At 31.1% G+C, this 26,975-nt stretch overlaps 2 protein-coding genes across 3 annotated transcripts in view; both read left to right on the forward strand.

Moving 5' to 3' along the window:
- Positions 1-6,978, forward strand: part of LOC105193393 (flocculation protein FLO11) — a 38,719-nt gene extending 31,741 nt beyond the window's left edge. The window contains 2 exon segments of the mRNA XM_039450567.1: positions 5,362-5,373; positions 6,833-6,978. Coding sequence (XP_039306501.1) covers positions 5,362-5,373; positions 6,833-6,925 — 105 coding nt within the window. The 3' untranslated portion in view covers positions 6,926-6,978.
- Positions 6,979-7,010: 32 nt separating this feature from the next.
- The window catches only part of LOC105193387 (FH1/FH2 domain-containing protein 3), a 157,761-nt gene continuing 137,796 nt past the window's right edge, over positions 7,011-26,975 (forward strand). For both annotated transcript variants that reach the window (XM_026134910.2, XM_026134911.2), the window contains exon 1: positions 7,011-7,213. In XM_026134910.2, the coding sequence (XP_025990695.1) occupies positions 7,040-7,213 (174 nt within the window). In that variant the 5' untranslated portion in view covers positions 7,011-7,039. The remainder of the gene's footprint in view (positions 7,214-26,975) is intronic.

The raw sequence follows: 26,975 nt of genomic DNA on the forward strand, positions 1-26,975 counted from the left end.
TAAAAATTATTAAGATTTAATAATTGAATGCTTTTTAGGTTTATTCCTTTTTTTGCTAATCAACAACTTAAAATTTTAATTACATTTGCAATTAAAACTTTTGGTTGTTGATTAGGAAAAGAAAGAACCTAAAAAATTTTGGCCTTGAATCCAGTTGTAAAGAAGACAGCAATGAAAAATTTGATTTATAATAGTTTTATCAACAAAAATGATGGGTTTACAGCCGATTTTTATATTTAAGAACATCCATTTTAAGACGTAATACAAATCAAAAAACCCTATTATTATCTCCAGACATTACTTAAAATGGTCTTAAAATGAGAATCGATTATGAATATTGGCATATTTTATATTGCTGTTTTAAATAACTTTTAATCGAGTAAGCGGATCCAAATAAACAAATGGCACAAATATTTATTAAAATTTGATTATTATACGTAACAAACTTAATTTAATGATATTTTCTCATTAAATTTGCAAATAATTACTTTAAAATTTTATATGAGAATTTTATATGAGAATCAAGATCAAAGAAAAAAATTAAACATTTTTTGAACCAATAAAAAAAATATGATTAAATTTTACATAGATGCTCAAACGTAATAATAAAACAATCTGTAAAATTTAATATTTTTTTATAATTTTTTAACATGTATCATATCATTAATTTACTTTAATAAACGTTATTAACAAAATAATTTATAATATATATTATCTTCTTTGTTTTAATGTGTATCAATATTAATTCAATAACATCTCAATATTAACTAATATATTTTTTTAATATTAATTAATATTGCAAAAGTATATATGTTTATTTGGTAGTAATTTTTGTTTTTATTTAAAGCTTCGATCTATTCTTACAAATATAATGGAGTCGTAATTTCTATAATTTTATATACACTTATCTAAGATATTATAAAGGGGAAGGTGATACTACGATTATCTATTTATCCATTTTATACAATAAGTTTAACAATTAATATCTTAAATTGATGATTATATTCATCAAACTAGATTCTAAACTCACAAAGTTATGACATATTTGTTATTCAATGTTAATTATAAAAATTTAGAGATATTGCATAATAGATCGAAGAGAAATAGAAGTGCTGATATGACCCATCACAAGAAAAAATTGATTTTAATTAAAAAATGACAGCGATTTGTCATAAAATTATATATTTATTCAAAATAAAGAAAAAATATTGCAGAATATATGTAATGTATGTACAAACACATAAGCCTTTCGCATATAGACTGTAATACTCAAAATATATAATACGTGTAATATAAACTACATATAGATAGTAAAACTAGAATCAACTTATTTAACAACCACTTCGATATAAAAACTTAAAAAAATGCTGTATTAGGCTTATTGACGATAATATACTTAAACGATCACATTAACAAAGTCCTATATTATTGCTTAACTTTGCATAATTATGCAAATTCTGCGGCCACATTCGGTTTTAGTGAACAAAAATACATGGAAAATTACTAGTGTATCTTAAAAAAAAAAGAGCTTGCAGGCTTGTGTAATTAATTGTTAATTACGTTTTATGTTAAGAAAATTTATTAAACATTTTTTTCGATAAACCATGCGTAAAACAAAAATAATTCTTTCTCTAAAACAAAATAAATAGATTAAAATAATACCATTCTTTATCATACTAATAAAAACTTAAAAGAAAAAATTTTGTTAAATGTATATCATACCTTAAAAATAGACAAGATGATACGAGTAAAAAAATGAGGTGTTTTGAAAATAATACTGCAGAGCAGCCGTATACAAAAGAATGATTTATTATAGATATATCTTTAACAGTTTTATCGACAAACTCGATAAAGCCATAGAAAAATAGATTTATAACTTGTGACCTTGTGAAAATGACGTTTCACTCGAACACTGTTGTCGGTTCGGGGTGCGCACCACGTGAATGAGAGAGGGGTTCGACCGCGCGGCGGCGGCACTGTCGGTCGACGGCGACAGGTGTCTGCGGCACATTCAGTGTCGCGACGGCCGCTCTCGAGGTAAGGCACGTTGTTGCGCGTCGCGTGTTAACGTACTCGCGCTGCATCGCGTCGCATCAGCATAACCTCTTTTCTCACCGTGCGAGAGTGTTCGCGATCTTGCTCCTCCGCACCGCGCTTTCCAGCCCACGCGGTTTCCGGCACGCGTTTCCGTTGTTCGCGTCGGCGGCGGAAGTGCGCGTGTCACCCGAAAGGTGAGTTCTTTCGCTTCGCGCAGACTCCGTCCTCCGAAGCGCGCGCGCTTTCATCTCGCGCAGCGCAGGGCGGGCTGCCTGGACCGCTGTCGCTATCCGGCTAGCCTTTCGTTCTTGCTTCGAAGGACCTCTCTGCGGACAAAAGTCAAGCGGAATTCGCGAACGCTCCGATACCTCCCGTTCGATTGTATTCGATAATCGTATGAAAATAACAATGGAAGGCACGTAGGAACTCAATTTTATTTTCCAATTTTCGAATTAAACGAAGCAATTAAACGTTTACTCGATTTTGAAAAGTTGTCGCAAGATGTTACAAAAAGATAATATAAAATTCTAGAGATAATTATGTACGTGATGATGAATTGTTTAGGTTAGGCTAGGTGTATTTAGGAAATATATACGTACCGAGAAGAAAGTTATTAAATTGACTAAATTTTTCAACTTAATTAAATTTCTTGATTCCCTATATTTATGTATTTAACTCAAAAATATTTGAAATTTAATTTAACTTAAATACATAAATATTTGAATTGAAGAAATTTAATCAACTTGAAAATTTTAGTTAAATTAATAATTTATATATATATATATTTATTAATTTTTACTTTTAATTTATATTGTTAAAAAATGAAAAAATAAGAGCTCAAATAACATATTTTATCAGTGATTTAAGAGATAAAAATTTGATTTAAATTCTTAATCAAAGAATTGCAATAGAATTACATTAAAAATAAATATTAGATCATTTCAATAAGAATGTTATAAATAATTTTACATATGAGAAGAAAGATATAGTCAAAGTAAAAATAAAATACACCACGTTTCATATAAAACATTTTTTTGTTTTTATTTGTAAAGCACGTGCTTCATATTTCAAAGCGTATTTATAAATATTTTCTTTGTCATGTTGTCATAGCATATGTCGATAACTCATTTGATAGAAATATTTCTATATAATAACAACCGACTTATCAGAAAGACAAAGAGAGAGAGAGAGAGAAACAGAAAGACATTAAGTTCCAAAATAGAATGCAAGAACATAAATTTTTATTGTAAATTTGTATTATTGTCTTATAATATGTAAAGTATAATTTGTAAAGCTTCATTATAAATCGATCGAAATCAGTAAATCTTTGAAAAGCTTCTCAATCTTTGAGTAATATTTCGGAGCAACTTTTAAGTTCATGCTTTTAAATATATTTCGTTTCGTCGTTAACTTTAGCTTTTTATCGTCAAAATAAAAAGTCACAAACAACCATTATCAAAATTATATAATTTTGATTTTCAATTCTTAACGATATTGAAGCAGTTATTATTGTATACTTAAATTTAACGTATCAACAAACGCGTTTTACCTGATGGAAATATTTTTGGGTAAACATTGCTGAATCGGTTTAGGGACCTAGATCAGTAATTTTCTGGAATGTTACACGTTTCTGGTTCTGGCACTCAGTCCCTTTTGAAAGACGTTATTTATTTCGGATGTTAGCGCGAACAGATGATAGGTCCGGTTCAAGTTCGCTGCTCCGTCACGTTTTTTTTTCCAGTCGTTCACCTTCGAATCTGCCTGTGCGAAATCTTCATATGATCGCCGGTGATACATGTCATTTAAAAACACACACGTTATTGGATTCCTCCGAAAAGTCGTTTATTATTTTTTAATGATTTGCAATTTTATTCGATAATTCTATGATATTTCCATATGTTTGGTTTATGGCTATAATATATTATAAAATTAAGACTAACATTTTATTATTAACGTCTTTTGAAACGAGGAATTTATGAGCATGAACTTAAGATATTTCAGAATGTTATTCAGAGGTTAAAATACGATTAATAGAAAACACGGTGTTACATAGACATTCCAAGAATTCGATATTCTAAAATACAGCAAAACGTAACACATTAAAAAATATATTACATTAAAAGATATCTGTGCGTGACCAAAGTACTCTAATTAATATTATAAATATGCATATGCTAATAAACATAGCTGATTTTTGAAAGAGACAATTAAAGTGCCAAGAGACATGACATTCCCGAAGGGCGGAATTGTTGATTCAAGCGAGTTTGGGAATCCTTGCGAGTTCGATCTCGCGTCGCGATTGCATCTTGATCATGAATCTTTCGTCGACCACAACCGCGATTACATTCGTGGCATGGCGCAGACTCGTTTTCCCTTCTAACTCCCTCTTCTCTTCGACATATCCCCTTCACTCTCTTTCTTCCTATCTTCCATTCCGTTTCTCTCCTTTCGTTCATCTCTCTGTCCCTCTTTGTCTTTCCTTTTCTTTCTTTCTCTCTCTCTCTCTCTCTCACTCTCTCACCCACTCTCCTTATCTGTCCTCTTTCCGTCTCTTTCTTTAAGCCGGTTCGAAGAAGGGCTGGCCCATTTGCAACTAAGAACAATGCGAGAGCAAAGATGACGAGACGGGTCGGCATATACTGATAATGACAGCTCGCGAATTCATTTTGCGCTTGGCGCCGATTTTCTTATAAGTCTATGATGTCGCAAGGAAGTCTAATGATGCGTGAATAAAGATTATGTCGCATAGGTGCCGACTACAATTTTTTAAAGTACACAGAACATTGAAATATGTTAATTTTATAAACTTTCTTTACAGATATTCCATTTTATTAAATATCTTTTATAATACTTGATTAAAAAGTATCAAGATATATATGTTTATTGTACAATATACATATATATCTTGATACATACGTATATCTCTATATTATTCTCCAATTTATTAATATAGATCCAGAGCACGAATGGAAATATTAATAAGACTCTTAGCGAAATTTGCAGTTGCGATAGCAGAAAGAAATGTATTCTTTATAAGTATTTGAACATTTAAAAAAAGAAATTGTCTTACAACACAATATTTTTCGCTTGGTAAGGATACATAATAACGCGATAGCATGCGAAAACCGGTATGGCGACGCTTTTTTATACGTAGCAATAGCGATTTCTTCTCGTTCACCCGGTATAATCGTGACACGTTGCAGTTGAGATACCGTAGTGTTAAGGGATTTAGATTTTTGAAGTTTCGTTAACTACAGGCAAGTTACTACTACATCGAGTAGCTACAACATTCCGCTACATCGAACTTTATGTAAAGTCTACCAGCAGACGTCCAAGGTAGTATCGATACTTCGATAATCGTTTGTTAGGTAAAGCACAATCTTCACTGTTATGCGTTTCTCGAGAATATTATACTTAAATGATGATATTAAGCTGTTCAAATTTTTTCATATTGTATGAAACATGTATTTCTTATTTTTTTTTTACAACTTTTAAATTATCTGCAAACATTTATACAAAATTCTATTGAATAGTAATGAAATGTGAAGTAAACAGAAACATTAATAATTTTGATTTATGATTTTACAATTGGTTATAACTTTATATTTTGATTCGCACGTAATATATAACTTATTTCATATCATTTGAAATTTAAATTGAAATTAAAAGCTTATGAAACTAAATTAAACTGAGATCAAAATGTTAATACTGTATCTTTATTGCCTTTTTAAAACAAATCGATATAATGAAAGTATTTTATATCACTGAATTGGTCCCGTCAAACGTACACGCGCGCACGTGTGAGAAAAGGATACATAAATAACACGTCATAAATTTATTTTCTTAAATACGTGCGGAAGCCTTGAACGGTGGCACGAGAGCATTCCCACTAGTTTTCTGCTTTGAGTTAACAAATCGATAAGCGAGTGAAAGGAAACTCGAAGGTCAACGACCGTTTGAAAACGACGTGGACACCGGTTGCATTAACGATGATGACTACAGTCCTAGATCGTTATAATCTTAACGTTGCTACTTTCACGGGTACTTCATGCGCGCTTTCTGTCGCGGTTCCTACGTGCCTGAGAACCTTTCTGCAATTGGCAGATTGCAGATTGGAAAATGAAAGTGTAAAAACAGAGGCAGATGAACATGTTCTTAGATCGATAACGATATCCGATCGTTCGCATGTGCGTGATCTAATACCATTTAAAGAAAGTAGAACAATCCGAAAAAGCCGAGCAAACGCGATTAAATTTTTGTGTCACTGGGACATTTTCTCTAAATTTTAATTAAGAAATTTTAGATAAATAAAAATTTTCTTTAGATCTATGACCGGTATTCATAATGGAATTTTATTTTAAAATCGACTTGAGTAATGTCTCAAGATGGTAATACGATTCTGAGATTAGTTCATGACATCATAGAACAATAGACGGTTGAGCTTGAGAGAATCTTAAACACAAGAGTCGACTATTAATACCAGCCTATAAGCGCGTCTGTCGTTTATTCTTTTATAAAGGAAAAGTTTTTCGTTGCAACAATTCGGTTTTCGATATTGCGTAAATTATTTAACTTTTATAAGTAGATGAAGTTTATAATTTTTTACATTTAGTAACATATACTATACATATATTTCAATATGAAAGAAACAAATTTCGAAGAAGGTATTTTGTTCGAACAACCGTCATTCATAGAACGATGCGTCTTGAGGTCTTAGCAAGAACCAAAAGCAAGCGTAACCAGCAGCGAACAGGAGACAGAGAGTAAAGGAACGTTTTCTCGTTTCAGCCGACAGATCGAATCGAAATAAATCGGCGGTACGACAAACCGGTTCGCGCATCGCGTGAGTGCGCCACGGCGTGCGCACACGATTGCCGTGTGCACGTGAAAAGGGGTTGGGGGGTGAACCTTATCTTTTTCGGGAGACGAAGAATTGCGAGAGAGAAAGCAAGAGAGAAGGAAAGAGAGAGAACAGTCCCGGCCGTCCTCGTGCCGGGAAGAAATGTATCGCCAGATGTTTTTCACGTGCCAAGTGCAGTACCTCAACGACGTCGATCCGTTCAGTTATCCAACCCTCTATCCGGATATTAACCCTCCCGATCACACGTTCAGCACGACCTTGCCGTTGATCAACCAGCTTGCCGCTGTGCATCGGCTTCTTCGGGCACCTCACAGGGTAAGTCATTATTTTCGACCTATATTATTTCACTGCCATCTACAACCGAATTAAAACCAATACGTGAAACGCAAATGCGTTTTATGCTCAAGAAGATTTGTAATTAGTCCTCTCTGAATGTTCAATAAGAAATCTTTGAAATATTTTGAAATATACTGAAAAGTATACACTTCGTTAACTTCGTAGAGTAAACAAACATTCGAAAAATTACACAGGCTTAATTTTCACTCTGGTGAATTTTTACTTTTATTAGAGTGATTCGAATTATCTTCTGAATTGTATAATTAGTTGCAAATAATGAGCATTTTAAAGGTAATTAGGCGATAAATCACTCAAAAAATTGCAGGTTTAATTTTTACTCTTTTAAATTAGAGTGCCGTTTCACTCTTTCTATGAGATTTAAAGAGTATTCTTATATATTATAAAATGCTATGTATAATACAAAATGATATAATGAATTAACATCAATATTTGATTTTTTCCTCGAATATAGTTGTGCATGTAAGAATATATGCATAAAAAAGTTGCGATAAAAAGTTATATAATTAGAAGTTGTTAATAACAACAAAATTACATTTTACTAAATTTGCAATTAAAACTTCTCAAATTTTTAATTTACATTTCCTAAAGAAAATGAAATTTACTTTTGATTTCAACTCTTGGGACCAAATGTTTTAGGATAAAAGCTTTGGGAATTAATTAGTTTGTCCAAGGATTAATTCAACCGCTTAGCATTAATGAGTTAAGTTTTCGTTCTACAAAACTCTTCACTTCCTCTCTTCTCTACTTCTTTTTTCCTGTCTTATGATTACTTAAGCAAAAATTAATTTAAACAGATTAAGATATTGTGGACGTAAATTTTATTATGCCGGAATTTATTAAAGAAAATGTATAAATTGTAATTGAGATGTCAGTTATTTTTTTTTTTAATATTATTAAAGGCAAAATATAATGTTTGCATATTATCCGCATATATTATGTAGGATTGTAAATTCTTGGATTATAATTTGTATAGCAGTATGTTAATTAGGTTTTTGCTGCAATATAGCGCCTAATTACCTTTAAAATGCTCATTATTTGCAACTAATTATACAATTCAGAAGATAATTCGAATCAGATAGTTTGAATATTATTAAAAGCATTCTTTTGCATAAAAACTAGATTTATACTACTAAAAATTTTTTTACGTGTTTTACAATTTTTTACTGTATTAACAATTTGTTGACATTGGAACTCTATGCTCGAATTGTTACAAATTATTATTAAAATCTTTTATTCGAAAGAATCTGTGCTATTATAGGATTAATTATAACTTTTGCATATATCTGCATATTTAAATAATATTCTTTTAATCGAGTATATTGAATATTATTTATCAGAGAATCATAGAATATTGCATAGTTTTAGCTGCATTTTATAACAGAATTTGATACAAAGTACAGAAATAAAATTTTTTATATTAATTGCGTCACAAATATTATTTGTAATTTCTTTCGTATTATAATTTACGAAAAAACAAAACATAATGGGTAATTTTTAATTTTTAATTTTAACTTTTTGCACATATTAGAAATAATTTATGTTAATAAATTGTTATTGCATGGAGTACTTCGAGATGTGCATACCGTTTTTAATATAATCTTTTTCGTGTCAAAACTTACTGAAATATAACGACAAATTTATCCGATAATAATAGCTATTATACACTGGCGAATTATACTTCAGATACTAACGGAATCTTTCTTTCTTTAATTCCAAATAAACTCGATGAAAGTTTAGTTATGAATCTTAATCAACGAGATAAATTTAATATTATATTCAGAATGCGAGGATATAATCGTATTCAATTAAATGTTGACTGGAGAAATTGCATGGCATAATAAGGTGTTGAAATTAGACGTAAATCTCATAGGACAGTGTAGCACTCATAGACATCCTGGCACGTGGCTCCTTTGTTTGGCTCCGTCATCGTTTCTGGGACGGTCCCTTCACGACTATTGTTCGTGAGTACAGTTAAATGCTACTGTGCATCGCCATTTAAACCTTAGCTCCGGCTACCTTCTTGATTGTACATTCTGACCCAATTGTAGTGTCCTGTCGCAACATTTTCCCACAAGAGTTTTGGCAACGCATTCCTTCTGCGAGATATTCGCATAATCTGCTTGGATTATTAAATTAATTGAAAATCTTCTCACAGAAGTTGACGATACATATTTTTGTTACAATCTGATTATTGATTAGATTTTTATTGCTCTTGAAGAAGACAACATGTCCATTTTATATATGTATAGGATGTTTCTTAAATTTTCTACCTCAAATATCTTGAAAGATGCGTATTTTAAAAGAAATATTTAAAGCAAAAATTGTGGCCTGAAGGGAAAGGGAAGTCACTAATAGTAAAGTTAATATAGAAAAATCAACTTTTTAAGGATTTATAATATTAAAACGGAATACATATTTGTTAAAAAAATTAGATGCTTTGATTCTAAAAAATTAGCACAATTAAATAACATCCTTTCTATGAAACGATTTATATAAAGATCAGATGTGCTGATGTCTACCAGCTATCAGTTATCGACGTTTCGACAAGTTACGTAATGACGATCATCATTACGGAAGATTAACTGAATAATAGGCGTGTAACGAACCGACATGATATAGGTAGAGACCGTGTAACACTTTAATTCTCTCTTGCATCCTCTTCCTTGTATCAGAGGGTTCAAGCGGTCCGTGAAATATTTGCCGGCCCTCTTCGGGCCCTTCTTCGGCAAACGTAACGGTACATCGCAAAGCATTACTTTCTCAAAGAAAGAATAAAAAGTTCGTTTACGACCTGGATATTATATACCTATAGGTATCTTTTGCCGATGTACCGGTTATCTTGATGACAGTGGCGAATTCTAACTTCTTTACTTGTCCCCTTTGGTTTTTATGAACGACGTGTCTGATCACTTTATCTAAACATTTTTAGCAGAGACAAAACGCATACTTTATTAAGAGTTGCTTAAATTTCAAACGTACCTAAAGTTTATTACGTTTTTCATTACATAATTGATACTAAAATATTTCGATAAATATAATAACAGAATAGTTATATTTTTAAATATAATGTAAAAGCTATATATAAAATTTAATTTTTTTATTTTTTAGTAACGTAGCAAAAAATTAATTGAAATTTTTAAATTAAAGTGTAATTCTGAATTCTCTCTGATGCAGGCATGACTATATGTTAAAAACATTTGGGAATATATTTATGTTTACTTATTATGTATAAATAATTTTATAGTTTATTCACTAACTTATATAATTTTCCAAGAATTAGTTTATGTTTTATTTTATTGTCATTTCTTTATCTCAGGCACGTACTAATGTTATCGGATCACAATATGCATTCTAAGAAGCATTCTAATCTTTTTCTTTCTCTTACTCCTTGCTTCTCTTCTCTTTATAAAGTTTTAATTTTATTATTATAATTATTATTAATCATTATTAATACACAATGAAATGATCGTACAAAAATGAGAAAATTAATAGCATTTTATTAAAAATGTGTCCTCAGTCCTTAATTTAAATAATACATTTTAACGATTCACTTTAGCGTGCAATAACTATCAAAGTTATGCGAAATTATTTCCCTTTACCTTGTCCCACTTTTAGAGACGCGATTAATTTTACGGACCATCTTCTTTCTGCTATTTCACTTAACGTCACGGAAACGTACGGTGAAGTGCTCTGTTTTATGGGAAACGGTGTGCCTGCGTGGACGAAAACCGCGAACCGAAGCCGCCTCATTTTTTTTTCTTTCTTACTATTGAATGGTAATAGAGAGTTACGATTGCGATTTATGGGCGGCGTTACACTTCGAAGACTCTGAAATTTCGATTTTATGGCCATGCAGCTTATCGCCACTACTGGCAATGGACTGCGAAGTGCACCACCATTGCTGTCGTCATGCGATCGAATACCACAAAGAAAGAGACGTAAATCATCAGGGATAGGTTTTTTTAATAGGCTTTGGAAATAGCATCCGAACCTACCGAGAGATTCAAATTCAACGTAACGTATCATCATCGATAACCATTTCTATGTCGTGACATAGAATAGTACGTTTTGTTAATTAATATGATAGTAAGATACGCTGCAAAAAGATTGGTTATTAAGCTTGAGCTCGAAGCTAGCAAGATTACATTTGAACATGAAGATTGAGATTATTAAAATTCAACCATTAAACAAATCACATTGTTTGTAATACAGTATGATTTCTGCAATACAAATTTAAAGTATATAATATGTGATATATAATGCGTTTAGGATTATGATATAAAATATTATTATATATGTCTATTATCATAGTTTTTTTACAAGTAAAAATAGAAGGATAAATCAGGAAAGTTAAAAAATTAATAAGGAATGTGATTAAGATAGAAGTAAGAGAAAATGCGACAAAAAGTTGAAAATGTTTGTTTTAATCACACAAATTATGAAAGCCACAGGCTTGTAGGATGTGAAAAGACTGTGAACAACTTTTCTTGCAGTTTGCTTTTCCTAGTTTTCTTGAAGTCTGAACTTGCATATCCTACGGAGTTAGCCTATCGGAAAGATAAACAGACAGAAATGTCGCATTTACCTTTCGCCACGAGAAAGGTTTTCAAGGTAACGGAAGAAAAGTAATTTGGTAAAATCGCATTCCCTATTTCTTCAATTTTATTTATTTTGACCTAAAATGATAGATGCAGCAAAGAATTCTTACATTTGAAAATGTGTTTAATGAAAATATTGCAAATAAATTTTATTAGTTTTTAGAGAAGTGAGTAAGTAAAAAATTGATTTTATATAAAATAATCGTTTTTTATTTTTTTTTAAATATGTTTAAAAATTTAAAGAATATTTTATCAACATTAATTATACACACGTATATATATTTTGTTACAAATTCTATAGTATAGAGGAAAGACGGGATTCGTAAGATACGTTTGGATGGTGAGATATTATAATATCTCGTATAATTTATGTTGAATTCTAAAAACCACCGTTAAAATTACTTCATTACGCTTTATGTGGACGTTGTAGATGATTACTAGTTATTAGTGTTTACTGCGTTTTTATAAAAGCTGAATTTCAGTTTTGCAGGTAGCAACAATCTTTACAGGTGTATAACTCTATGCAATTTTGAGAAGTATGCTAGATATTTATTTTTTAATTTTGGTCTAGCTGGAAAGCCTTGTTGCTTTTAAATAATATAATTGTATTCAATGTGTGCCGTAATGTGTGTATAAATTCGGCATATAAAGTGATATCATGTAGTGAGAGGGGTCGTGAGATGATCGTGAGTCATTTGCATACGCGCGTTTAGACCCCTCTTGTGATTTTAAAACTCCATGGTGAACGTCTAGTGAACTAGCATGGTGAATGCTTACTAGCAAAGAAATTATTAAAAAAAATTTTTTTTCAAATAAAATACATTTCATATTCTCTGTTTTATGACACTTGTTAGTACGTACAATCTACGAAGGATCATTAATTTATAATTCTTTAATAATTAAAAATGCCTTTTATAAATTAGTTATTAGTATTCCATCCTAGCTGCTATCTCACAAACGCATCTTTTTTCTTCCTCCTCAGTAAATTGTAAATTACGTTTGCTACATGTATGTACTTGAACTTTTACCTATAGGGCAATTGGTAGATCTCTATAGTGTGTTGACGAAGTGGCGTTGATAAGAATTGTGTCGCATTAATATTTACTGATTTATAAAAAAAAAACGAAATAGTTCCACCACCTATTTCTTCTTCTATTTGTTAAAAATTATGACTAAATATTTATTTGGTTACACACATCGTATTTTTCGTAAAATTTAACCATAGTGAAGAAAAACCCAAAATAATTAAAAATTTTTATTAATATGCATATGTACGAACACGGATTAGCATAAATTTTGCATGAATAATCCTTAAAGATTAATACTGATGGAAGATTAAGGAAAGTTATCTCTATGGATTGCACCTTGGTGTACAAGATACAATCAATTCAAGAAGGCGTACTCTCTCCTGCCGATTTGAATTTATGTATCTGCAAGTATCTCCTATCATGCCTATAATGAATGAGTCACGCCTTTCTCGCGTTGTGAAGAAGTTCGCGATTTCTACCATATTTTCTATACACAAATACTCTTTAAAAATTATTAAACGATTTATTTCGGAAATAGCATACAAATAATATTTGGAAAGTCATGTTAAAGCGGCAAGTGCAATATCAATATTGGTTTTCTAGGGTTATAAATTTTATTATAATTCTACTTATTTGAAATACTGAACAATTTAAATATTTTGAAATATATCTCAAAAATGTTCAAGTCATTTCAATGATGAAAGCTAATATATTTTCCATATTTTGCAGAGAGCATAGCAATTACTTAACGTTATATGCATATAATATCAATAAATAATGACTAAATATTATTAAAATAGAAACTGTTATCTATTATTTTTAATATGTTATAAAAGAGAAAGAGCAAGACAGATTAAATTGTTAATTTTATCCGATTATTTATACCTCAACTTTACAGCGCTTTATTCAATTTTTGCAATTTTGACACCGAATCATTTTACTCCATGCTTGGAACTTGAGAATCATCTGATAGACGGTCCCTGGATACCAACTCACCTACCTACCTACCTACCTATCTACCTACCTACCTATCTCCCCAGCTTCAGTCAGCCGGCTCACGTAGTTATAGGCAAGTTGTATGGACCTCTTTGTTGCATTCCGCCACGAACGCTCGCGCATGACGACGACGCCGGCAGTGTCCAGTTTCATTCACGAGGGGCGCCGTAATTCCCGATGGAGCGCTGGAATTTGTTTCAGAGGTACGTCGTGTACACACGAGGAACGAATTTATAATTCTACGCGCCGTCGCATAAGATGGTACATACACCCACGACCGGGATGAAATCTCCTGTGTGCGCGCATGCTCATCTTCCGGCTTGTGTCAAACGGCGGAGAGGCCGAATGCTCTTCGTGCGAAGATGTCGCGTTTGGATTAGATCGCAGATTAGATAAACTCTGAAGAGTTAAAGACCACTTATCGAAATCGCGCTCACTAGCAAAGCGATATTACTTTTACCGGTTTCGTAGATATTAATCTTCACGTAGATATAAATCCTTCTTTCTCTTTTAAGTAAATTGTTGACTATATAATTAATTATATAATTATTTATAAAAAAAAACAAATTAATGATCTTCCGTAGATTTTACATATAAATGAGTGTTACGAAGTTTTGTTTTGTGATATAATGGTAAAACGAACAGTTAATAAAACAAATTTTTTAAAATAATTTTTTTGGTTTAAACAATTTTTAAATAAAATTTGAAACTTTTTAAAATAGTTTCTTTGCTTCTCTCTTACAAACATTATACAACGTCTATAATTGTCAAGTCGTAAGAGAGACGCACATGGTGGACGACCATGTTCCACAACCACAGCCGATAGTACAGCCTACAGCATGACTTTATTTGCCGAATTCGTACACACATTATGTCATACAGTACATTCACTAATCTTATTATATTTGAAATTCACATTCAATGCCTTAAAGTTAGACTAAAATTAAAAAATTAATGTGTAACATACTTCTTAAAATTATGTAAAGAGTATACACTTATAAAAATCTCTGCTATCTATTAAAATTCAGCCTTTAAAAAGCATAGCATACACTAATGACCAGTAACAATCTTACAATGTCTAAATAAACTGTAATAAAGTAATTTTAACGATTACTCTTAAAATTCAACGCAAATTATTCCATGACCGCCGTCTTTCCTCTGATATATTTTTCTTTAAATATCGTTGATGTTTTTTTGAAGATTAGAGCATTTACGGATTTACAATATGGAACATAATTATTATAATTAATGTAAACTTTAATTACAAACATCCTTGTAATTTTCAGTTTTATCTAATCGTTTAAAAATAAGACTCATATCACTGCTAAGAAGAACGCTCAACTTTCTTCCTTAATTAACGTATCTTTGCATTAATTCGATAAAAGGTAAATTGATATCGGCAAACTTCAGAAGCGGTCGAAAAAGTGTCCTCGAGGCGATCTTACTTTAGACCGTACATAAATATCGCCAAAAGTCTTCGTCCCAGTGGCTAAAAAGATGGTGCCCAAGCGAGATCAGGACAAAGAAGAAGAAAAAAAAAATGGTAGAAGGTCGGGCGAAGACTGCCGGGTTGGGATGGGAAGAGTTTCGCTCTTCGAGTGCAACGATCCGCGTGACCGTCCCAGCGATAAAGGCGTTACAGCATTATATTTTGGGAGTACAGAATTAATATTCATGAACCGGCAAGCGGGCGCAGCGAGGAGTGCCGCGAGAGAGCGAACGGGATACGACCAGATGCGGAGAGATGACGGACAGGTTACGATCAAAATAAATGCGGTCGAGAGACCGTTCCGAAAATGATTGCAAATTACAGATTTTCGTACAAGGCAGTCGCGTCGGACGGTGTTCACAATGTTCACATCGTCATGGCTCCTCGTGACCTTATTCACGCGATATTATACGGTATCGGGGGATCAATGACCTTACTCGACAGAGAACGAGAAAGACTTCCGGAAGATATTATCCGAATCGATGTAACATTTTGGAGCGTGGAATATAATCGTGCCATTGATCTGCCGAATTTATCTAATCTGCATATTTTTTCCCCAATATGAAACAAATTCAACATTAATTTCTTTCAATCACAGACATAATTTTGTCAAATAATGCAACAAATGCAATTAGACACTTCTTTTTTTGTTATAAGCTAAATCAGCAAAATTCTTTGGTTTTACGATTATGACAAGTTCTATTAGTTATCTATTATGTTATTTTTTACGAATAGTAGGAGAGAGTGGAGTAAAGGTAAACGCGGGTTAGTCGAAACGCAGCAATAATGATATATCAGTAAAAGAAAACAGATCTTTTTTTTTTTTCATCTATTAACAGCTCAGTTTTCATGCAATGCTAGACAAACAGTAGTAGTGTGAAATTGGACACATTTTTTCGAGGTAAATGTACCTTAACTTTTTCATCCTTTTTCAGGTAATTTTTTTGCTGAATTAAATTGCGTGAAGTTGTTTCACGAAAAAGTCGTGAAAATGATATATAGGCTTGAATTAAATACTATTTTATGAGCAACATTTTGTCCGTAGCATGGTTCTAACTTTAAAAAAAATTGTTTTATTATTTTTATGACGTGGGATAATGACGAACAAATCGGATAATCCTAATCTCTTTATTACTCCAAAATGTTTGTCAATAATCTTTTTTCAGTTTATTTTATAAATTTGAATATTACATTACTTTAAATGTTACAGAATTGTAAAATAAAGACCAAAAACCAAATATAACTTGGAAAATTTGCAAAAAACCAGATGTGAAGATGTGAGAAATAAGAAATTATCTCTGGGAAAAACTGTTATAGTTCACTCTGTGCCTAAAATAACGATATTTGACCAGCTGAAAACGATATTTGACTATCTGTGATTGCTCCATGTGGCCCATGATAGTTGGGGTAATTGCAGATACCAAGGGTTTCGTTTTTTTTTATCAAAAATTGATTTTATTGTTTTATCAAAATTGGTTATAATAATTAATAAACGAATATTTTGTATATAATTATAAAAAAAGAAACTTACATTTTACTCGGCTTTTGTTTAATTCGATTTTCTTAAAACGTTCGTATTTACCCCACTTTCCTCTAGTAAGTCTAAAATAATTCTCTCTGCGTTTCTTAAGCTAGAGACAAAGAAATTTTAATTGGAACTTAATTTAATAATGTTAACCAGATTTGATTAATTGACAAGAACCGACTAAATCATCTCTGTTATGGCATATTGGATTTAATCTAATTTTATTTGTATGCTCTAATTCAAATTTTATTTTATTAAAAAGGGGAAATGAATGATTTATAGTTAAATGTTGAAATTCGTATACACGTTTCGTATTCGTATTACAAATTAGAAGTTTCTAATCTGCGGTTTTCTAGGAGTTTAATTTGAAGTCCGAAACTCCACAAAGCGTATGCTTTGCGTTAATCTGTTTAAACTTATCTTTTTGGAAATATAATTTTATGCATATTCTAAAATATTTGTCTGTCTGCGTTTTAAATCCACTCTTATACTTTCGTTGATGTACCTGAGAAGAATATTATATCTATCCGAAAATACATATCGTTGCGAAAGAACATTATAGTAATTGCTTCGTTTACTCTGACTTTTTATATTTTCCACACGTTTTACTCGTTCGTAAAGCTCGCTGCTTGGGCAACAATCCCATCGCAATATTGCGTACGCGTACGCATTACAATACTTTCCGGCAGTAAAGTCGCTATTTCCGAATTTCACGGTTTCGCAAACGTTTTATGCGTGGTTGTAAGGCGTAGCTAACTTCTTCTTGATATATCCCTTTGCGAAGCATTTCCGAGAGGCGCCGCTTACATTTCGGAGAGGAACGCGTCTCGAAAACATTTACATAATCGCTACGTAACGAAATTTCTGCACGAATCATTCGCGAGAGATCTGCGCTGCTCAGAGAATATAGAGTTAGCATTAATTATGTCTCCTAATGAAGAAACTGTGTAGTTAAGCTCATCATTAGTAATAAAGTAAAGTTAGTAAAGTTAGCTTATTTCAAACATATACTTATAAAATTTTGTATTTATACATATATTTTATCGATAAAATTTTATACTCGGCATTTTATATAATTACTATGAATTATATATTTTATAAAAGTATTACAAATTACTATTAATATGAAGAATCATCATTTAATCAGTTCCTGAAAAGGTTCTATTCCCTTAACCGAATATTATAAATGTGAGTTCTAAATATATTTTTATAACCATTTTGTTGAATAATTAGAAATTGTTTAATAATGCTTTAATTTTAATGTCGGATGAAAAAAGTGATCAAACTTTTGATCTATATTTTTTCTTTGTTGACATCTAAAAAATATCACATAGTCTGTATTCTTAAGAGCAAATCGCAAGATTGCTTTAAACTGCTTGGCGTAAAAAACCTGTCACTGAATGAAACTCGTAAAAATTTTTTATGACCATTATGTTTGAAAGTTTTGTCGTTCGTGAACGTTTCAAACATCATTTTTAATAGCGTACTTTGCCTTGTGCCGTACGCGAATTAGTTCGGGAAAAAGAAATGCTCGCATAAAAGTTTCCAATGACCTGTGAAACCTCGTCATCTGATCGCGTCATGGATGACATCAAAGTTAACGACTGTAAAAATCTTCTCTCGGGATATTTTTCTTTTTCTCATCTCTTGCAATCGCGAAATCTAGTGAAATTCAGCGTGGGAATTTTCAACGATCTGCGAATTTTCCGCGAATCAAGGGCGCTGCAGAATTTATTTCCGCAATAACGTCGAACAGCGTCGTGTTGGTCTATGAAGCATGGTTTATGAAAATCTTGATTTCAATTCCGCAGCTTTAGGTATTCTTATTGCAGCAATATTTCTGCGTTTATTTGTGTCTGTTAATTTAAAAAAAATAATTAAATTTATGGATAATTTTACTCGCGATATTTAAACGCGATAGTTATTTTGCACTAAGCTTTACTTATTTAATTCCTTATTTATAATAAGAAGTTTAAATAAGTAAAGCTTAGTGCAAAATAAACGGGTTATAGTTATCTATGAATTCTTTTAAATACAATTGCAATAAATAGATTTTATATAAATATTAAGTCGTTATAGAAGACTTTAAAAGAATTTTTAAACATTATACTGCACATCTATATTAATTTCTAAATTAATGACGACAAATACATTGTCTAAAAAATAATATATTTTGTATTGATTAGCTGTATGTATAATAGTATATGGGAAATAGGAAACAAGTACCGGTTGGCAACAAGAAGACATCTTTATCGGGTATTTCTTCGATAACAATCGATACTGTATCATTCTATTCCCACGTCCGCCAGTTGCACTGGAACGATAAATTCGCGTGCCGTCGCGTCGTGCGCTTCGGAACTCCACGACAATGCGGGCGAATCTCGTTGCAATTTTTCGTTATACGCTCCGTGTTACGATACTCGAGACGTCGTTTACAACGATAGAGTGAGATAGATCCCGAACGAATGGACTCCATATAACTGGTTTATGTCTCGAGGGCAAAGTTCTCTTCTCGAGCGTTAATGTAAGCGCGCATAAAAGCGCGACATTTTCGCGTATGCATAGGTATTTACGTGAGTGCAACTTTATAAATGCAAAATTCAATTACAGAACGAAATATGACATCGTTATTCATTGTTTAGTAACCATATACGTACGCGATATTTCTGTTCTCATATTTATTAATCCACAAGTAGAATATGAACGTATGACTAGTATTATCGTCGCAATAAAAAATATGAATTTGATAAATAACTTATAATACTTGTATATATTTAATAAATAAATTACAAATTATGTAGATTATAAAATAATTTTGTGATAAAGTGGTATTTTTATACATTGCATTAATAGAATAGTTTATTTTTTAAAAATGTATATACATAATATATAAACACACAAATTACGTAAAAAGTTTCATATTAAATAAAGAATTTTTGAAATTAATAAGAGATAACAATTGAAAGTATCCAGTTTTAATTTTATAATGGATTTATATTAATAAACATGTCCTAAAAGTTTAATTATAATTGGCTAAAAATTTTTAATCACATAAAAAAGAAAAATAATATTAATTGAAATTGTTAATAAAACAAAGACATATAATTCTTATCCAATTCTTATCTGTAAAAAAATATAAAAATAATATATGTGTAAGAAATATTTGAGATCCATGTATACATTTGTATAGATAATTTATATATGGTAAATTAGATCTTATTAATATCATTATATATTATTACGTATACTTTTATAAATCGTACCAAAACATGCAAGACATTATCGAGAAACAGTAAACAGTGTAACATCGATAACAAGGTTACGATTACGATATTGACGTCAAGACTAATAAAATTTCCATTTTCTTAAACGGTGACTCCAGATGCACCATGCCTTCGTTTTCATCGATTTAATTCTCTGAAATATTGGACGCGAAGGTCGTTTTATTAATCTGCCAATTGAACGGACACTTAAAAAAAGTTCGACAGATTCAGTAAAGTCGAATAGTTTAATCGGATAATAGCATGATAATTAAATGCGTATCGACAGCACGTTTTTTTTATCTTATTCCGTTCATTCTTTTTGCTAATGATGAGTTATAAACTAATTGAATGACTACATTCCGTCAAAATAGATAACTTTCTTAAATGATAAAATAAATTCTGTCCAATTTGTCTAATTTGTTTTACAGAACATTAATTTCTTATAGAATAATTGTTGCTCATAATAATTAATTTATTGAATTACTAATCGATTGTATTTAATTAATTCAATTTTATTTAAATAGCCAATATGTTTGAAATTAATGATATTGTACAATTGGTTTTTCCTTGTTAACATTTTTAATTGTTGGAAATTTGCAATGTACGCAAAAATAAGCATAATATTTAAACAGTAGTTCTTCTAAAGTTCATAAATTATATTATTTATATTATTTATATTATTTTTTTTAAATTTAAAAACAAAATATAGAATGTAAATAAATTACTTTTGTAATTTTTAAGTTACTTTTTTTCGCTCATGTTATAAAAAAGGAAAAAAAAACATTTTCAGAAACGCAATTAGTTACTTTTAAAAGAAATTCATATAACGAGTGACTTATTTAAAGGATGCAATCATATTTTCCGAAATTACGGACATATGACGTATATATTAAAACGTGACCCGCGGTTTTGGTTTTACATAAATGAATTTTGATATTTTGATACTGCGCATAGTTTATCAGCGGAAGCGATGATTATCTCCACCAAAAGGACAGGGTATACTCAAAACATTTGCATGCGTATGTGTGTGACCATTGCAGGATTTCATTTCCATATTATGACGTGTATTTTTATATTTTTCCCTGTGCGCAAACATCGCATCATTTCCATCTGTATGCTGATCAAACAGCATCACCAATTTCAACTATAGATTTCGTTGCTACATTTTGCGCTCGTGTATGAACAGTGTTCCGAAATACTACTTCAAGAGCTTCTATTAGCATTTGCTTTGTTATTATTCTTTACAATAGAACCAAAGTTTGGCGAATTCTCTGTAAAGAGCATTTTTCTAATTATTTATTAGTGAAGAGTTGTTAGATCGTTCTATCGTTCTCTATCTCATCTGATAGCTACAAATACAATAATTTCAAAATACTCTATCAAACACAAATTCGAAGATTGATACACGTCAATAGATAGGTGCGCACTCGTGTATGTATGTACTGAAACTTAGAGAATAGTCGGGCGATCGGAAAGTATTGTCCTGCCTGTCTCTGGAAGAAAACTGGTTTTGATTTTGTATCGGCAAGATGCTCGAATATGCCGAAGAAACGAAGGAGAAAGCTTCAGGCAATCTAATACGTCAAAATACTTGCCCGTGTTCCTCGTATCTTCTAGTCCTTTGGGAAAGCTTTACAATAGAAATAAACCTTCCAGGCTCGGTGATCGTTCTTCGTAACAACGAAGTTCAAACGAAGACGAACGTCCCTAACAAGAGTAAACTCCATTTCGGAACAGCACAACCGAACCTTCCTTAATGAGCAGAGTTTCATTAACTCAACGCATTGTAATCGTATATCGTCTTGAGCACCGGTTATAAATCTATTTATAATTTTAACAACGTTTCCAACTAATAAATTGCGAGATTGTTTACGTCGTTAGGCGACAAAATAGATTTCGTATTTAAACAGAATAGTTTTAGAAAACTTTCTATTGGAACAATTTCATTTTTTTGAATTATTCTATTATTGACTATTGCAACAAGTGTTCAAATTGGAACATTTCTGTCATCTTATGAAAGTTATTTCCGATCGAAATATGATTGCAAACATATTGGTCGCGTTCAGGAAACTCAACATGTTGAGGTATTCTTCTTTAGACTTTTAGATTTAGAAGAACACATCAAGACAGTGAGCGCTCATTCAAGTATTGTGTCTACTGAACACGCCCATTCATATCATAGTTAGAGAAAAATTATTTAAAAAAATGCTCTTTTTGATTTTCATATTTTCCAAGTGCAGAGCATATCGATTATTGGATACTGTAAGATTCAAGGCTAAGATGACAAATCAGTTCTAAATTTAAATGCAAGTTTCTTTTTCTTTAAATTCCTAGCTTTTAAAAAATTCTTAAACAACCATTACAAGATTCTATCTCTCTCTTTCTCTTTGTTTTTCTCTGTCAAAAAATGCGAACAGTGCACAGTACATGTATATGTTTCATACGCAAAGGTATTGATAACTTTGCCGCATCTGGGGTTTCTTTTCGGCAAAAGAAAATTGTAAAAGAAAGGAGAGGTCTTTTCTGAATTTTCAATTTTCTTTTATCGTTACTCCAAAATAGTAAAATTTTATTTATTTTTGGTTATGTTTATTGATGACCTTTTTGGCATATTATTACCTTTGAGTACATTTTCGAATTTTTTTAAAGGAAAACGGTTGGAGAGTGCAAATCTATACTCGAAATATGTGGAAATATTTGTAAAAAATTTACAATTTATAATGCATTGCAATCTCAGACGTGCCATTTAGGAAAATATATTTATGTGCTTTTTTCACATATTTTACATAGAGAAACAAAAGAAAAATAAATTACGACAAATTGATTTGTTTTAATATTCTTAAAAATTTCAATAATTTTTATTAAAAAAGAATAATGTCTAAGATGAAAAAGGAAATAGAAGTACACGTGAATTGTAACATTTTTTATAAAATAAGTAAGTTCGTTAATTGTTTAAACACACATTTATATAAAAAAAAAAAATTAAAAGCACTTGTGTGAGTGAGATAATCTGTGATTTCTACATTATAAAATTTGGAAAAGATTCAAAAAATTGTTAAAACAAGATTTAGATAATTATAATTTTGAGGATGTATTCATAAGTTGAATGATTACAAAATAGAGTTAAGACTATAAAAGTCAATAGTTTCATATTAACTTGAGGCTTATAATTTCAAAATTTAATTAAAAATTTACGTATTAATGGATTTAATGTTAGACTATATTAATTGTAAATATATTGTAAAGTGTGCAAAGCACAACAATTTTACAAATTAATTTTTTTCTCGAAAATAATGTAGTTTCTTAATGAAGTACTATTCGTCACCATATTGCTAATTTTGTTATACTCTATATTACTGTCGGCTGTCTCATCATTCATACAAGAAATTTTGAACGACACCTTGATAATATCGCGTGTTCTCAGTTTAAACGTTGGCCAAGTCATTACATGTCCAACAAAAGCACGCGCGTTTCGGAGTAGAATCTACTTCGGCCTCTTCGTTTGCATGTTAAACCGTCCATGTCAACGTATATAAGGTTAATAAGTCCGCAATGCGCAATGAATTGCAAGAAAGCAATAGACACATATTTTTTTCTGTTTGTTTTTTTACATGGCGTTTAGGCCATTTTACCTTAAATTAAATCTTTAAAGAATGTGTATTATGAATTTCTTAATTTTGTGTTATCTAGCAAAAGTTTTGTCTGTTTAGCGATACAATTAAATTCGATTACATTGTATTTTGATTTATCTTTCTTTGGACATTGGAATGCAATGTTTAAAACAAAGTAGAATTTATTCGAATTTATAAGTATAAGCTATAAACATTAAATTAAATCCGATTTGAAGAAACTGCGAAGAACTGGTTTTAGAGAAAAGTATTACAAAGTATTCTAAATTAAATTAGTAATTTTAGGTGTTTAGAAACATTTTGCATTGCATTTATCTGCTCGCGTTGCTATGTTATCAGGTATTAATGTAAATCGAATTACACGCATAGCATAATATTTGTCTTGTCTGGGTGAATATTTAGCGAAGGTACATACGCACCGTATATGAGGTCGGCTTTGGAGAAACGTGCCAGCGCCGAACGTCGCAAGCCAGCCAGGTCGTTAATCTGCGGCTGCAATCTCATTTCTGCTAATTGGCTGATAGGCGCGCTCGATTGGCTGATAGGCGCGCTCGATACGGACGATAGGGCGATGCACGCGGACATACTGTGCATGCGGAAAGGGCCGAAGAAGGCGCTTGTGGAAAAAAAGGCACGATGGGTACTTACAACGCATACGCGTGTGTTACAACCTTCCACGGGACTTTTCAAGGGAGACACTCGTGTTCGTTCTCGACTACACGCGTCCACTCTATTCTGACTCTTTTTCTATGCTTTTTTGTCTCTCTCTCTCTCTCTCTCTCTCTCTCTTGTCAAATTCTCTCACTTTTTAATTTTCTGTATCTATTCTGTCTATCTATTCTCTTCTCATGACAGCTTCATTTTGCTTCACGTCATCTTCCACTTTTTTTCCTGCACGGTATACAGCTATCGTCACATATTCGGTCACAGCATATTTGGTCTTAATTTTGATTACTTTATCATGGATTGATCAATTCTGTAATTGATATAAATTAATTGTACCAAAAAACATGCATGTGGTTAAAGTTTCTTTGTGGGTAATTACATAAAACATTCTTAATGCTCTTGTAAAATTATAACATTTCGCCCAGACCAAGAAATATTGTTGTCGATATTGTGGATAATAAAAATGTAGGAAATATGAGTGATACATTTTATTATATATATATATATATATATATATATATATATATATATAAAGAATATATATATAATGAAATTTTGCCGGATATATCGTCGGCAAACACATATTTCCGAGAATGTTTTGTTCAATTTGGACGAGACTTTGCACAATTTATCCAAAGAAAATCTCCGTTTTTATTTATTTATATATTAATAATTTATATATTAATAATATATATATTATATATATATTAATATAATAATTAATTAATATAATATATTAATATATATATTAATAATATATTAATAATAAACACGTATTACTACTAATTAGTTCGTTATCGCTGCTTTTTACCAATTAATGATTCTCATATGAAATCTCTTATGAAAGTCATTAATTGTTCTCATAAATATGTTCTCATAAATATGTTCTTTTGTTTTTTATACTTTCTATTGCATTGTGTCTGATATCAATTGATTTTAATTTTATATACAGCATATATCGTTAGCAATTAATTTTTATCTCTTTCTCGTGGAAGTTTACCGTATTGAAAGTTTATTTTATTTTGCGTTCTTTTGTTTGCATTTTTTTCCCTTCCACATGCGTTCCCATCCATCTTCATCGGTGCTCTTAAATCCCATAAAGCTTCATGGGCTTACTGTGCGAGAAACCGCTGGGCCAAGTGCAAACTCGTGCAACTCGCACGTCTCGTTGTCGACAAGGTCGTCTTTAAGGATAATAAGGCAGTGCGATGTTAATAGTTTCCGTCATGAGAACCTATGTGATGGAAGATGAATCTAGGCTCAGAAGTGGATTTTGTCTGTCCTTCTAGTAAAGTCTGAAGGATGTCGCGAATGGGAAAAATGTGAAGGATATAATTGTAGATGGTATGTACAAATAAAATGGAAATTTAATTTAATAACATGTGTTTATTAGCGCGTGTTTGAAAATTAAATTTAAATTAATGAAGATAAGAAAGAAAATTTTAATAACATTATTAATATTTATGTTTATATTTATACATAAAACTTGATTAACTTATACAGAAATTTTTTAAATTGAAATTTGTATGTTTTATTCTATAAAACTACTGTAAAACTATATATTAAAGTTTGAAGTTTTGATTATCATAATTACAACTTTTCGATATAAATTAAGAAAGAATTCATCAATTTGTCTTATCAACACAGAGTTGAATTAATTGGCGTTAATTTTCATATTCCTTTAATTTTAAGTTATGCTATTTTTTCCACATACATTTGCAGCCAAATATAATATCTTTATTTAACGAAAAAGTTTTGTATTTGAGAGATATTTAAGACAAAATTTTTAATTTTCTTTTATCTTTCTGTAAACATTAATTTATAAATAAAAATGCTATCAAAAAATGATTATGTGTATGAACGATCGAAATATTAAAGATTTCGAGCATGAGCTTATATTAATATTCATCGATATTCATATCACGTACTGATATACATGATGAAAAGAATATATAATAAGAAACGGAAGAAGTAATACATACAAAGTAGCTAATAACGTGCGTTCTGTATGAAATAATATTCTGCTATCTGTTTTCACAAGGTATAGATTGGATATGTAGAGCGAGGACAGATAGTTAAACTAGAAAGATAAGCTTTCTATGAATCATATACATTTCGTTCTTTTATTCGCACATCGCGTCATACATGAGACCGCCTAAAAAAGAAGAGACAAAAACTGCATCAAGAAAAAAAAGCGAAATAATTTTCCACTATATATTTCTACTCGCGAGTAGAGCGAAGTGGAAGGAAACAAAAGCTGTCAGATGCTTGGTATGCGATTTCGATGCGGGATTTTGTGCGGCTTAACAACCGATAGCGGGCAGGTGGAACAATGTAATTTTTGCAGCTGTATATGCAGTTGCCCGTTGAGGCATAAAAGTCCTACGTGAGTAGTGGCATGCTTTGTTTTTCGATGGATATGGAAACGAAATTTCGTCGACCATCGGCGAATCAAGACGAATGTTGTTCGATGTTATATTACACATGAAACGATAGCGGATTGAGTGCGATGATTTACACAGGTGT

This window comes from Solenopsis invicta, chromosome 1, assembly GCF_016802725.1.
Source record: "Solenopsis invicta isolate M01_SB chromosome 1, UNIL_Sinv_3.0, whole genome shotgun sequence".
Classification (NCBI taxonomy): domain Eukaryota; kingdom Metazoa; phylum Arthropoda; class Insecta; order Hymenoptera; family Formicidae; genus Solenopsis; species Solenopsis invicta.